Raw genomic sequence first — 16,002 nt, 5'->3', positions numbered from 1 at the left:
GACATGGTCCCAGTAATCCATGGCCTTAGTCTGCTTGTCTTCAGCAAACTGCTTGTGGGCTTTTTTGTGCATTATCTTTAGAAGAGGCTTCCTTCTGGGATGACAGCCATGCAGACTAATTTGATGCAGTGTGCAGCGTATGGTCTGAGCACTGACAGGTTGACCCCTCACTTCTTCATCCCGGGTTCACACTATAGCACATTGCGGATCGCACAGGAGTGCTGTGCGTCCCTGTTCCCCGTTTCAGGGACAAATCAGGGCCGATTCTATGCCTGAATTCAGCCCTGAAACGGAGCCAAAGACACACAACGTTTTTGTGCAGTGCGCTTCGCAGATATGTGAACCGGCTCCATAGAGAGCCAGTCACATTCTCCTGCTATGCGAATTAGATGCGGAGAAACGCACGTCTAATTCGCATAGGTATGAACCCGGGCTTAACCTCTGCAGCAATGCTGGCAGCACTCATATGTCTTATTCCCAAAGACAACCTCTAGATATGATGCTGAGCATGGCCATAGGCCATTTTTATGTAGAGCAATAATTATTTTTTTCAGATCCTCAGAGAGTTCTTTGCCATGAGGTGCCATGTTTAACTTCCAGTGACCAGTATGAGAGAGTGAGAGCGATACAAAGTGTAACACACCTGCTCCCCTTTCACACCTGAGACCTTGTAATACCAACAATTCACAAGACACCGGGGAGGGAAAATGGCTAATTGGGCCCAATTTGGACAGTTTCACTTAGGGGTGTACTCACTTTTGTTGCCAGCAGTTTAGACAATGGCTGTGTGTTGAGTTATTTTGAGGGGACAGCAAATATACACTATTATACAAGCTGTACACTCACTGCTTTACATTGTAGCAAAGTGACATTTCTTCAGTGTTGTCACATGAAAAGATAATAAAATATTTACAAAAATGTAAATCTCACTTTTGTGAGATACTGCAATCAGCAGTAAGGGCAAATGCTTTGGAGGAGCTCTGGCTATTCCTCCATCCAAACAATTGCAGTCATTTTAGTGCTAGGAGAACACATTTGTATTGCAAGTGTCTCCATTTGTATCATTAATAAATTTGGTTACATTATGATGGGTCATCTGTTTCATATGACACCCTTGAGGGTTGCTGCTGGTTATCATCTGTCATAGGAGATAAACAAGTTTGTAATACAAGCACTTGGAGATCAGTTTCTTGATTGAACATTTTAATCTGGTGAGTTTATTTCCACTGGGGTGTATGCACAGATTTGTGGTGAACTGGAGGAGTTTATGAATTACACACTGGATTCAAAGCATGGAAGGATTTTACTTTATGGATTGAAAGATGGGGAAAACAAGAAAGATGGCTTCCTCAACATTTCAGCAAATGTTTGTTGTACTACATTATATGCACACTAAGCATTTTTGGGGAGCAGAGTGCATATAATTGCACAATATTGTTATACTTTTCCACAGTGGGTACATTTAAAAAACATTTTTTAGTGTTGTCTATTGTGGGAATACAAAAGCATTAGAGGAGTCTGGACATTCATTCACCGCATTGCAGCATATGTAAACAAAGGTTTAGGATGCTGGTGACGTCAATGGCTTTATATAGACTCATGATCAATGACATTAATTTGATTGGACTGAAAAAAGCACAACTTTGAAGTTCACATAGAGTTTGAAGGACGCCTGAGCTCATCTCTAATTAGCAGCAGCCTAATTGCTCTAGATATTCCACCAATTATACAAAAAGCAAAAATAAACAAATACTAAAATCAGCTGGCGCTTGCTTTTTCTCTTAGATAAAAAATTTCACATTGAACAACAAGGTCTGGAATCAGTATTCTTGTTTACTGCGCTGACTTTACAGCTAGAGCCATTCGAGCAATGCAAGCATAATGGACAGCAGTACTGTGGCTGTCAATTGTGGCAGGGGCCAGGGCATAGACAACTAATAACTATGCTTCTGCACATTGAACTTTAAGATTTGTCTACTTTCCTGCTTTTTCAATACACCTACTGATGTGCAGGGAATGACAAGTACTTTTAACTATTGCAGCTCCAGATCTCACGGTTATCTTATATGAGCATCTATAGGTCTAAGCCCTTGTACACACGGTCGGAGAGTTTCCGACAACCAAATCCATCGGATTTTGTCCGAAACTGTTGCATACACACGGTCGGACAAAGTTGTTGCTTTGGTGTAGGAATTTGATCTGAGCATGCATGGCACTTTGTCCGATCGGAATTCTCTACACATGATCGGAGTATGTCCGATCGGAGCATTTTGTCTGAAAATTTTACCAACAAGTTGGAAAACTTGGTCCGTCGGATACTCCGATGGAAACAGTCCGATGTAGACCACACACAGTCGGAATATCTGACCAAACGGTCCGATCGGACACATTCCGTCGGAATCTCCGACCGTGTGTACAAGGGCTAAGACTGAGAGCTTTTGACTTGAGAGATGGGGAGTACTGATCTCAGGACATTGTTATTCATTGTGAACATTTATCTAAGGCCTTGTTTACTTTTGTATTCCCAACTCAAGAGCAGTCTATGTTCGGATTGCTCTTCAAAAGGGCATTTGACCACCCGTTTTAACCCCTTAAACACCACACCAGTGCATCACAACGACAAGCGATTTAGCTGCGTTCATTTAGTTGGTGAGGATCATTTTTGCACAAATGTAAAAAAGAGGCCTTAGAGAGGGAGCGAGGGCCAACTAATTTATTTTTTGTTCAGATATAAATGCAACCTCAAGATAAAAAGGATAGTTTATGATGAGTGGTATGACTGTAAAATATCCATTGTCTTCACCTGTCTGTACCCCAGTCAGTGGCACAATGACAGGCTTGTGGTAGCACTAGATAAAAGCCACAAGAAGTCTAAGCCCTTGTACACACGGTCAGAAATTCCGACGGAAAATGTCGGATCGGACCGTGTTGTTGGATAATCCGACCGCGTGTGGGCTCCATCTGACTTTTTCAGTCGGAATGTCCGACCAACAAAGTTTGAGAGCTGGATATAAAGTTTCCCCGACAACATGATCCGATCGTTTGTAGAGAATTCCGATCGGACAAAGTGCCACGCATGCTCAGATCAAATTACGAGACCAAAGCTATTGGCTACTAGCCTGAACGTATTCCCATCATAATGAACAACGTTATCACGTTCTGAACGATCGGATTTTCCGACAACATTGTCCGACCGTGTGTATACAACACCAGTTTCGGACAAAATCCGCCGGAATCCGATGGATTTTTTTGTCGGAATGTCCGACTGTGTGTACAAGGGCTTAAACCAATCTGCAGGTAAACAAGTACTGCGTCGATCCAGTGGTAAGGCAAGCCTGTCATTGCACTACTCACTGGAGCAAGACAAGCGCATCTTTTCAGGCATACCATTGTTCATATATGGTCCTCCATCTAAAGGCTTAATTCTAACTATTGTACTGGAACAAACACGTTTTTATTACAGGAGAAATATGGCGGCCACTAGCAATAATCACGGTCTCCCTGTCAGGGACAGTGTCCCACTGGGAAAACACATAGGCTCTGCAAGAGGGATTCCCCTGTCAACACTGTGTTGATGGGACAAGCAAACAAATTTCTTTGGTTGCAGGAAAGAAATTCGCGCCGTCTATGGCTGGCCTAATGTCCATTTTTCTGACAGATATAGGAATCTGTTGCATGTACTGTCATTTCCAGTACAAAGAGGAGACATGCTTCTAGTGTCTGATCTTCTCATTATAAATATAAGGACATACTTACATTTCCTGCACCGATCACCTTTTCAGCAGCATACACAGTCTTTGAGCAGCGAGGACACACATCAGCACCTCCTGCTTTCTGTGCGAACTTGGAAGCATTCGGGTTGTTTGTAGGCTGATGTTTTGCAGACCTGTGTAAGCAGTTTATATGTGTAGTTACCAGTAAAAAATAAAAATACATACATCGACAATGTGAAATTTTACAACTCCAAATTACTACGGTATGATTTGATTTTCTCAATATATATAGTCAATATTTAAAGCAGTATTAAACCCAAGAGCAAACATTATATTGCAGCTTACCAACTCTTAAGGCCCGTACACACACTTTGATTTTCGAACGTCAATTTTGTTACAACGACCGTCCGTCCGCAAATCTTACTGTTAGTACAGTGCTTTCGACAGCAGATTTCACTTTTTAATCTGACAAAAGCTGGATGTGCAGACTATAACATTTGTTGGATGTGAACTCATGTCTGATTTTCCTTTTTTAGTAAAAGCAAGACTACGCATGTACAGAAACAAAAGAATACATACAAAACTAGTCAACACGTTACGTCACTTCTGATGTTGTATTCTGTCAAACAGAAGTTCTCATATTAGTAACCTCTTCACTTTCGACACGGGACTAGCATGCCGCATAAATTACACGGTCTGTCATCTGAAAATCAAAACGTGTGTACAAGGCTTTAGATGTGATAACTGTATTAGTTTCCTTTAGGCTTTCTTTCCTTAAATTTTCACCTTGTGATCCAGCCAGTACGTCTGTGCCTATGTAACAAGGTCTCCAACCTGGTCCAGTCTAATGAGGATCTCCAAAGCCAAAGATAGCTGCCAACCTTCAATATGTGGTGGGTTGTGAGGCATAGTGGGTGCAAAGATGGTGAAAGTCAGTGGGTGCCAGACACTTCTTGGATGTAAAAGATTTTATTTCTTTTGACAGTCTTTTTTGTATTTTTGGGGTAAAGAGGGTTAGGGCCGGGACATCCTTAACCACTTCAATACAGGGCACTTAAACACCTTCCTGCCCAGACCAATTTTGAGCTTTCAGCGCTGTCGCACTTTGAATGACAATTGCGCGGTCATGCTACACTGTACCCAAATGAAATTTTTATAATTTTTTTCCCACAAATAGAGCTTTTTGGTGGTATTTGATCACCTCTACGGTTTTTATTTTTTGCGCTACAAATAAAAAAATACCGAAAATTTTGAAAAAAAAATTTTTTTTTTTGTTTCAGTTTCAAAACTTTGTAAATAAGTACGTTTTCTCCTTCACTGATGGGCACTGATGGAGCTACACTGATGGGCACTGATAAGGTGGCACTGATGGGCACCAATGAAGTGGCACTGATAGGCGGCACTGATAGGTGGCACAAATTGGCACTGATAGCTGGCACGGGTGGGCACTCATAGGCACTCATAGGCGGCACAGGTGGGCACTCATAGGCGGCACAGGTGGGCACTCATAGGCGGCACAGGTGGGCACTCATAGGCGGCATCGGTGTTATAGTAATGGATGCCAATCAGTGCCAAACAATAATGCATGCCAATCAGTGATGCCCATTGTGGCCACTGATTGGCATCCATTATGGGCACTGATTGGCACCCATTGTGCTGACTGGCACCCTGGTGGTCTAGGAAGGATTATGGATTTTTATTACCTTTTTCCTGGTGGTCTAGTGGTGTCCCTGGTGGTCCAGTGTGGGCATCCTCGGGGGGGCTGTGCTGATAATCGATCAGCACAGACCCCCCCTGTCAGAGGAGCAGCCGATCGGCTCTCCTCTACTCGCGTCTGACAGATGCGAGTGAGGGAAAGCCGATCACCGGCTCTTCCCATTTACACTGTGATCAGCCGTGATTGGACACGGCTGATCACATGGTAAAGAGTCTCCGTCGGAGACTCTTTACCGAGATCGTAGTTGCCGGGTGTCAGACTGACACCCCGCAACAACGATCGCCGCGATGCGCGCCCCCGGGGGCGCGCAGCGGCTCATAATCCTAATCACGTCATATGACGTACGGTTAGGATTATGAAACCACTTTGCCGCCGTCAATTTGTAATAGGGCGGGCGGCAAGTGGTTAAAGTGGTTGTAAACCCAAAGAAAAAAACACCCTGCAAGACAAAGGCATAATGAGCTAATATGCATAGCATACTAGCTCATTATGAAATACTTTCCTTAGATCGAAGAACCCTGCAGTGGTCCTCGTACAATGGTCCAGCCGGCATCACTCCTGGAGTTACATCGGGGTATCGCGGGCTCCGTTGTTGCATGCGCCACCGGTAATGGCACACTAGGTGAAGCAATGTCACGAACATGACATTGCTTCAGTGTGCATATGCAGATGCTGATACAGAGAATATCGCGTAAACTGTGCAGGTTTAAGAGAGATATCCGGGGTTGCTACAGGTAAGCCTTATTATAGGCTTACCTGCAGTAAAAAGTGGTTGTAAAGGGTTTACCACCACTTTAAGTAGTTATAGATTTAATTGGCAGACTCCAATAGGAGGAGGACAGCCGTGCAGGAAAAGGCCCCAGCAAGACGCCACTTTTGCACATACAGGAATGCTGTCTCCTACTATGGAGACAGTCTTTAACAGTTTCTAACTCAAACGTAAAAGTGCTTTCTGTTCCACTACAACTGCCTCTTGTAGTTCTTCAACATTGAGCTCCCGGTCTCTCACTAGACCATCTGATTCACTGACTGAATCCCTTGAGCTCCTCCATGGTTAGCCGTGATAACTCCCTCAAGCATCACCCACGCTTCCATTTTGGGTCCCTAGCTTGGCACTCCAGATACCTCTCAAGCTTCACCCCTGCTAACCGGCGAGGTCCCTGGCTTGACTCTGCAAGGGTTTCCTCTACGGGCCGAGTCCCTGTCTTGATCACCGCCTAAAGTTTCCTTGATTCTCCACCATACCAGTTCGGTGAGAATATGGTTCTGGTACTTTTTTCAGTTACTCACTGTGGTCTCTGGTAAAGGTGCTTGGTCCCTTTGAGGTGACAGCTTCCCTTCTACCACCAACAGAACCGCCACTTTTGGTTGGACTGCAAGCCCAGACAGCTGTCCAGATGGCACAGAATATAGATCACCTGAGCTCACCAAATATATAGGTTCTCCCAGCAGGCCAAGGGATTCAAGAAAACCCCTGCCCATTGGCTGAGATACCCTTAACCGGACCTTGGGTTGCCCTTCTCATATCCAGTATCGCCAAGCACCCAGCCACCTAGTAGTAGAAGAGAAAAAGTGCAACAAGGCCAAACTTGGGGAGAAATTAATAGATCTCTATCAATCGACCAAGAGAACTACTCTTGGCAAGTAAATTTGTGAGGAGCTCCCTGACTAAACCCCAGGGCACTACATCTACAACAGGGACTGTACTGCAGTCAGTCCAACAGTGGAAGGGGCATGACCAAAAAAAAAGGTCTGCCAATCGGCTCCTGGTCAGCGCTCTCAGCCAATGGCTGAGAACGCTGACTGCAGTGCTCTGGCGGGGGGGGCCATCCCCGTCAGAGCACAATAGCACAGCAGGGGAGATTGCTTTACTAACATTGGATAGTTAGTACAATGGCTCCTCCTGAGCGGTCAGCTTTTTTTCATTCAGTCCTGCTGGGTTAAATAAAAATAAATAAATAAAAATGAAAACACTCTACTAGTGTGTATAAGACTTTATAAATGTATCCAAACACACACACAACACTGTTTCTGTAGGAGGAGTTGGAGTTTGGCTTCAATTTGATGGTGTATCCAACTCTGCCAGTGCATCTAACACTCCCCTCCCCCTAGAATGACAATGCTGCCCCTGCTCTGTGCTTCAGAGTAGGGGCACTATTACAGGGGGGGTGAAACTGGCCAGATCATCAGGTGCAAACAGAGGCAAAAAAAAAAGCCTTGGTGAGCTACTATATAACATTTTTGGTTTTGGGTTTAATAGCGATTCTAGAAATGAAAACATGACTCAATATCAGCAAATATCGAAATAAACAAACATACTCTTCAGGCTTGATTCCCAGGCTTTCACCCCGGTCCATACTTAGAGTGCCTGCACCCTGTCCAAATCCATATCCTTTAGGCCCATGTTTCTTCCCATAGCAGGACTTGCAGTAGATCTCATTCCCATGAATCGCAACAGTGGTACTATCCAGATTCTTCTTGCATACCACTACAGAAAAAAAAAATAAAAAATGTATTTGGGAATTAAAAATTGTACAATTAAATTACAATAAAAGTATTCCACAAAATGTGTTAATAGCGATTGAGGCTTACTCAATAAACCAAGATTGCATTTATACTAAACAAAGTGTGATAACTCAAACAGATTACATTTTACTGGAATCAGATCAGTAAAAAGATGAATTGCGATTTGTTGTAAGGAATACTGCACTTTGAACACAGTCACTGAAATTTGTGTTGCCTTACTGAATAAACCCCCTTTTCTTTTTTCCCCACAGTTGGGCTAGAAATCATAGCAGTAGCCAAGACAGAAAGAGGCGAGTTGGAATACCAGCTAAAACTCCTTGTACCTGGAACCCAAGAGGTTAAGAAGTACACACTGTTTGCTTAAAGTGGTTGTTAACCCTTTTTTATTAAATGCTGTCATCCTCTCTGCACCATTATAATAAGTGTCCCTGTGTTCTGTAAAAAACAAAAACTGCATTATTGTACTCTGCAGTGGGCAGGTCCGAGCCCTTCCGCTGACATCAGCCGGGGAGGAGGGGAAGAGAGGAGAGAGCGCCGAACTGCAGACAATCTGCTGAGCGCCAGGAGTGGAGCTCATACAGGTTCAATTGTCCTTTAAAACAAAAAAAACACACCACACACACGCGCGCACGCACGCCAATTGAACCTGTATGAGCGCCACTCCTGGCGCTCAGCTGATTGTCTGCAGTTCGGCACTCTCTCCTCTCTTCCCCTCCTCCCCGGCTGATGTCAGCGGAAGGACCCGCCCATTGCAGTTGTGAGCTGGAGAGACAAGGGAGGAGAAGAATTAGCTGAGCACCGGGAGCAGAGCTCACACTGGTACAATAATGCAGTGTTTTTTTTGTTTTTTTACAGAACACAGGATGGGAGCATTTATTCATTTATTTCATAGCTGAAATGAAAGCAGCAGCAGCAGGGGGGCTCCTGGTAGAGCAGAGACAGGCAGTGGACACAGACAGATAGCAGGCTGCAGCTGACAGAATCATGCAAACAGACCACAATGTCAGGACTCAGCAGCCATGGGATTATCGTGGTCAGTTTGCAGGCAGGAGAGTAATAGCAAGGCAGGATCAGCCAGGTATTTTAGGTGTTACAGGGGCCCAAACGACACAGCACAAGCATTGTGCTGTACAACATGCTTTAACTACTTCTCGCCCAGCCTATATTAGAATGGCTGAGCGGTGGTTCTGTTATTCTGACTGGACATCATATGATGTCTTTCAGGATAAAATGCCAGCGCAAGTCCACACAGCGCGGCGATCGGTAGAGACTTCTTACTACATGATCAGCTGTGACCAATCACAGCATGAACCAGGAAGTGCCAGTAAACTACTTTCCTTGGTTCGCACTGACAGGGAGAGCCGATCGGCGGCTTTCCCCATGGGGGGGGGGGCAGCCCCCATGAGGTGCCCATCAGCTGCCAGTCTGTGCCCCAAGTGCCAATCAATGCCCCACTATTAATGCCTGTCAGTGTCCTTCAGATGCCAATCAGTAGCTCCTCATCAGTGCTGCCTATCCAGTGCCAGCCATCAGTGCTGCCTATCCAGTGCCAGCCATCAGTGCTGCCTATCCAGTGCCAGCCATCAGTGCTGCCTATCCAGTGCCAGCCATCAGTGCTGCCTATCCAGTGCCAGCCATCAGTGCTGCCTATCCAGTGCCAGCCATCAGTGCTGCCTATCCAGTGCCAGCCATCAGTGCTGCCTATCCAGTGCCAGCCATCAGTGCTGCCTATCCAGTGCCAGCCATCAGTGCTGCCTATCCAGTGCCAGCCATCAGTGCTGCCTATCCAGTGCCAGCCATCAGTGCTGCCTATCCAGTGCCAGCCATCAGTGCTGCCTATCCAGTGCCAGCCATCAGTGCTGCCTATCCAGTGTGGGTTGTAAATAATGAGGGGGCACTATTATAATAAACCTTAAGTGATACCAATAAAGTGCTCTAGTTCTTAATAATACCGCAGGTATCTTACAAGTCAATACATGCTTCAATATACATAAAAAAAAATGAAATTAATCAACTCAAAAAGTGTCCATATACATAAAAAACGTGAAACTGAAGTGGAGTAAATCCTGTGCCCTGTCACCGCTTAGGAGAAATTGCACAAACACGTCACCCGGTGAATTTTGGTATCCAGTGCTATCCATCAGTGCAGCCCCATCAGTGGCCTTCAGCGATGGAGAAAACAAAATTTTATAAAACAGAAACAAAAGAAAATACATTTTTTTTCTCAAAATGTTGGACTTTTTTTAGCAAAAAATAAAAAAAACCCTAGGAGGTGATCAAATACCACCAAAACATAGCTCCATTTGTGGGAAGAAAATTTAGTTTGGGCACAGTGTTGTATGACCGCGCAATTGTCAAAGTGGGGGGTTAACAAACACTTTAAACAGCCCTCATCCATGCCACACAGATTTACCTATTTTAGAAGTAATTTGCCTTTTATTTGGGATTATAGACTATGATGCCTGTCTAAAAAACATTGGGCCTCAAATTAGAACTTGATTTACTCTGAATCCTAAAGAATAAGCCTAGATTCACATCAATGTGGTGTGGGAAACCATTCAAGTCGCACTGCCCGTGTGATCCGCAGCGGCTGTCAGTGCAATCTTAACACAACCCAAGATGCAGGTCGCAAATGCAAGGAGTTCGCTGGCACTGGATGGCATGGTACAAAAGTACCATGTAATACGGTTGCAGTGCAGTTCCAAAATGAATGGGCTCAAAAATCACACCATTTTGAATTGCATGTGAATTGAACGGGAATGTGGTGCGGTTCCTGTGCAATTCACGTGCGTTTCATAGTGTGGACCAAGGCTTAAAATTGTAATATTAAGATATACGCTAATTGTAAATCAAAGTACAGATTAACTAACATTTTGAAAAACAACAAAATATTTGTTTATATACATGTTATAAAATGAATATTTGATCTACTTTTTTAATGTAATGTGAGAGAACCCGCCAACTAAATTGAGAATGGCAATCAAGCTGGATAGGATCAAAGCAAGAAAAGCATACTCAGCTCTTTTTTACTAGGTTAATTATACAACTAAAGTATACACACAAACACCTGTATACAACCATAGAAAGAGCACTTTGATACAGTGGGTCAGCCTAAACATATACATTCTCTGAATAGACAAGGTGATAAATACCCCCTGTGTTCGGAATTCAGTAGGGCAACAGCTCTGCACAGGGCCCAAAAGCTAGTGGGAACAGCAGCAGTAGGGGTATCTGCTACAGTGATTTCCAGCTTCTAGAGCAGGGGTCCCCACACTTTTTATACAAAAGGGCCAGTTTACTGGCTTTCAGACTTAAGGGGTGGCCGGACTGTGGCCAGCAGGAATAGAAAAGGTTTCTGGCATCAGTGCCCCATCTTTGGTATTATGGGGGAGGAGTAATGCCCCATTGTTGAGGTCAGTAGGAGGAATTATGCCCCATTGCCGGTGTCAGTGGGCACTGAGAACAGTGTCCCATATCAGTGGAATGAGAAGTGCCCCAAGGGCCAAATAAAAAAGGCAAGCAAAGGGGCGCAGTGTGGAGACCCCTGTTCTAGAGGGATTCCACAGGCATGGTGTGTGAATAGTTCCAAGCACACATACAGATAGACTTATTTTTTTACCTAAAAAAAAGGGTTTTTAATTCTGCCATACCAGCAATCTAGGTACATCTAATAGACAGCACAGCCAGGCCTTTTTTCTACAGCAGTTAGGCAGTATAACTTGGTCCAAGGCCCACACCAGCCTGCTTACTGAACAGTGACAGAACAGTGGCAAACTCATGGGGTAATTATGCCCTCTCCTCTAATGATGTTCATACTTTATTTTGCCAAGGAAATAGGCTCTCCTTTTTCCTGTCTGTAGGAGGCCAAAGAAATATTCAGGGCTTTCTATTAGCAGGAACTAAGGGGAACTCGGTTCCACCACCTCTGGCTCAGGTCTTCTGCTCACCACTATCACTTGGTAACATTGAAGTCCAGATTCTGAGTTTACAAGTGATGGCTTATCTCCCAGTAGCTACCACAGGTCAGATCTCCTGTGCAGATCCCACTGAATGCCGCACAGGGTCAAGGGAGATACAGAACAGGTGCCCAGGGTTCAGTGCAGTCAAGGGCAGGACAGGGTGTATGGTAGGCTGCACCCTCTGTGGTTTCCATTTTCTCCCTGGTGAGTTTTTGATGATCCTACTGCATGACCTCCCCTGCAAGTGACTGCAGTATAGTATAGTATGCTGGGAGGTACTACAGCCTGATAGGTGCTTCATCTTAATATTGAAACTAAGGTAAGACATATGACAGATGGTGGAGCTTTTAAGGAGGGGGGAGAAGATGAGGACAGTGAAGGGAGGTAGTTGTATGCAGAGGGAAGAGCTACTATTTGATGCCATTTGGCAGGTATGTGCATTTGGCAAGCATGGTTGAGTTCCTGCACCTTTTCTCTGAGAAAGTCTGCAGCCACAAACAACTGTGCATGGGAAAAAAAAATAATAATTCATGCACTGAAACCCCTTTCTGTAACAAGACAAGCCTGCCGTATGACCATACAATAGCTCATTAGCCTTTTCCTGATCCTTACGTTCTTCAGATTTACAAATATTAACAGAGAAAATTTCCTTCAATTGTTTAGGTTCAAATCCTGTGCCAGTGCTCTGCCACTCAAAAAGATACAACAGAAGGAAGGCTGGAAATCATCACACTGTACTTTGCAATTTGTGTTGCTACAAATCATGTCTGGTATTTCCATACTGGGATGTGACATGACAGGCCCCGCTAAACATAATATATCTGACGCCTGTGTTTATACCAAAGTCATTTACTGCTACTTGAAATATTGCAGATCATTACCAATGCTCAAATTACATAAAAACACAAGTCTATACAATAAAATCTCGAATAAATCCAATAATCAATACAGGTCACAACAAAACGACACAATAGTAGGGCATAGAGGTAAATACATAAATGTAACTACCCACAGTAGCTCAATCAAAATCTTTATTTTTAAAGTGCATCTATGGACAAAATGTAAAATCATATTAATTTCTGCATTGTATTTTAAAATTCATGCTGGCCTACTCCTATTATACCAAAAATGATCTTGAAGTTTATAAATTTACTTTGTAAAAGATCATCTCCATGCCTTGTGAGTAGGCAATGATGTGCTGATATTATAAAAATAAAATGTGTATGATGTGATCATAGAACTCTTTTAAGCTTTGAATAGAGTAGGGAATTAACATTTCTGGTTTTCTCTCAATTCTGTTTCTGTGACATCAGAACAAAAAAGGAGGAAGTGGGTATTCCTGGGAGAGGAAGGTACAGACAGCAGTAAAACATTTTCATATTTTCTAACCTTTCCCCACTCTAAAAGTGTGATTAAAATTTCTCATGTCCTCTCTGGGAGATTTACCGAAATGTCTTGTACACACAGCCCTTGTACACACAGTCGGACATTCCGATGGAAAACGTCCGATCGGACAGTGTTGTCAGATAATCCGACCGCGTGTGGGCTCCATCGGACTGTTTCCATCGGAATATCCGACCAACAAAGTTTTAGAGCAGGGCTATAAAATTTTCCGACAAATGATCCGATCGGACTTTGTCCGATCATGTGTAGAGAATTCCGATCGGACAAAGTGGCACGCATGCTCAGATCAAATTCCTAGACCAAAGCTATTGGCTACTAGCCTGAACGTAGTCCCGTCATAACGAAATAACGTCACAATGTTCCGAACGATTGGACTTTCAGACAACTTTGTCCGACCGTGTGTATGCAACAGTTTCGGACAAAATCCAACGGATTTGGTTGTCAGAATGTCCGATTGTGTGTACAAGGGCTAACAGGAAGCAAGGGGAAATCTCTCCAATAGACACAGCAGTAAAAACCCAACAAAAAGCTTTAAAGGAGTAGTAAAGGTAAACATTTTTTCCCCTTAATGCATTCAGGTGAAAAAAAATGTGGACATTGCCAGCCCCCCCCCCCCCCCCGTTTTACTTATCTGACCCCTCGAAAGTCCCGCTCTCGCCTCCGATATCAATCTCGCCGCTCAACCTGGCCATTGATTGGCTAGAGTGGATGGATTGAAAGCAGCGCAGCCATTGGTTCACGGTGCTGTCAATCACATCCAACTGACGCAGCGCGCCGGGGGGCGGGGACGAGTGATACAGTGAGCGGCTATAGCTGCCGGCTGTATCATGGAAGCGCACCCGCAAGTACTTCTCACCATGCCAGGAAGCTCGTATGAACATGAGAAGTACTTGTGGGGGGGGGGGGAGCCGAGACAGCCCCGAGGGACCCCAGAAGACCAGGTTCGGGGGCCACTCTGTGCAAAACGAGCTGCAGAGTGGAAGTATAACATGTTTGTTGTTTAAAAATAAAAAATAAATCCCTTTAACTATTTCCAGCTCTATCCTAACCAAAGCAAGACGTTTGTCTGGAGTTCAGAGTTAAACTCAAAAGTAGAGGTAGCAGGGATCCCTCCCATTCACACTAATAACTCATCATTTGCACCAATCCAGGGGTCTCCAAAACTTACTAAAGAAAGGGCCAAAGTTTACGAACCACTGAAGGACAGAGGGGTGGACTGTGCCTAGTGGGAAGAAACAATGCCAGATCTTTAGTGGTATTAGTGGGAGAAAGAGGGTCCTATTTTGGTTGTCAGTGGAAGGAATTATGCCTCATGCCCTGGATAAAAGGCAAGCAAAGGGTCGCATCTGGCCACAGCTTGGAGACCACTGATTTACACTAAAGGGCTCCATGCAGTATAAACAATGTTCTACTGCAGCTCTTTAATCACTTAAGGACCGAGCCTCTGAGATTTGGTGTTTACAAGTTAAAGACAGGTTTTTTGCTATAAAATTATACACACACACACACATTATATATAAATGTTATTTATTTTTCTTTCTATTTTGTTTTGAGAATAAAATGGCGGTCACTGCAATACTTTCTCTCACATTGTATTTGCACACATGTGCAATTTTTGGGGGAAAAAATAAATTTTTGGAATTAAAAAAAATAAGATAGCAGTAAAGTTAACCCATTGTTTTTTATATTGTGAAAGATAATGTTATGCCGAGTACATTGATACCCAACATGTTTCACTTCAATAGTGCAACTGCTAGTGGTATAATGACAAACATTTACCCTTAAAAATCTCCATAGGCAACGCTTAAAAAAAAAAAAGAAAAATCTACACTTTGCACGTTTTGAGTTACAGAGGGAGGGGGGCCCTCTGCCGCCGCCGATAAAAGTGATCCCGCGGCAAATCCGCCACAGAGACCACTTTCATCTGAAAGCGGACCGCCCGCTAGAAGAAGAGGATACCGGGGTAATGGCAGCTAGCTGCTGTCATAACAAAGATATTCCTCTTCAAAATAGTGACGTAAAACGATAGCTGGTGGTCCATAAGTGGTTAAAGGAAAGTTAAACTGGCGATAGATGGATTGAAATTCAAACTGGCGATAGATGGATTGAAATTCAGTTAGTTCATTAGGGACCATGTGTGGACATCCCTGTTCAATGGACATGATGGAAAACTTGTTGCTCAGTGGCTGCAGCCACTGATCAGCAACATGACAATGAAGAGTTCTTCTGTCAGAATGCAATGGCTTACCAAGGGAAATTCCTTTATCCAACCCAGAGCTTAAAGAGGAACTGCAGTCAGAACTGCAGTCTGCTCACATTATTTGTAATAAAAACATCTTTTGCCATTTGGTAGCTTTCCTCCAACCACTTTGCATATTTTATATATAATAAAAAAAAAAAAAAAAAATCTCACACTGATTCTGTACTTGCCAAATACGCTGCAGAAATCTCCATCCGCCAAGTCTGGCTGCATCCATTTTAACTGTTGGCAGCTGAAGCGGCTGCCTATTCACTTCCTGGATTTACATAGACACACCTCCAGCTCTCACTGGCCCTCTTAAAGTGGGGTTCCACCCTAAAGTGGAACCTCCGCTGATCGGAACCCTCCCCCCCCTCCGGTGTCACAATTGGCACCTTTCAGGGGGGAGGGGGTGGAGATACCTGTCAAAGACAGGTATTTACA

At 43.9% G+C, this 16,002-nt stretch overlaps 1 protein-coding gene across 1 annotated transcript in view; it reads right to left on the bottom strand.

The window, feature by feature from the left end:
* The window catches only part of CSRP1 (cysteine and glycine rich protein 1), a 50,568-nt gene that overhangs the window by 15,699 nt on the left and 18,867 nt on the right, over window positions 1-16,002 (bottom strand). The window contains exons 3-4 of the mRNA XM_077481475.1: window positions 7,750-7,918; window positions 3,757-3,886 (exon numbers count right to left, since the gene is read on the bottom strand). Of these exons, the coding sequence (XP_077337601.1) occupies window positions 3,757-3,886; window positions 7,750-7,918 (299 nt within the window). The remainder of the gene's footprint in view (window positions 1-3,756; window positions 3,887-7,749; window positions 7,919-16,002) is intronic.

This window comes from Lithobates pipiens, unplaced genomic scaffold (genome assembly GCF_037356315.1).
Source record: "Lithobates pipiens isolate NorthernLeopardFrog02 unplaced genomic scaffold, aLitPip1_a1.2 Scaffold_16, whole genome shotgun sequence".
In the NCBI taxonomy this organism is placed as follows: Eukaryota; Metazoa; Chordata; class Amphibia; order Anura; family Ranidae; genus Lithobates; species Lithobates pipiens.
This window is presented reverse-complemented; position numbering and strand designations above follow the sequence as displayed.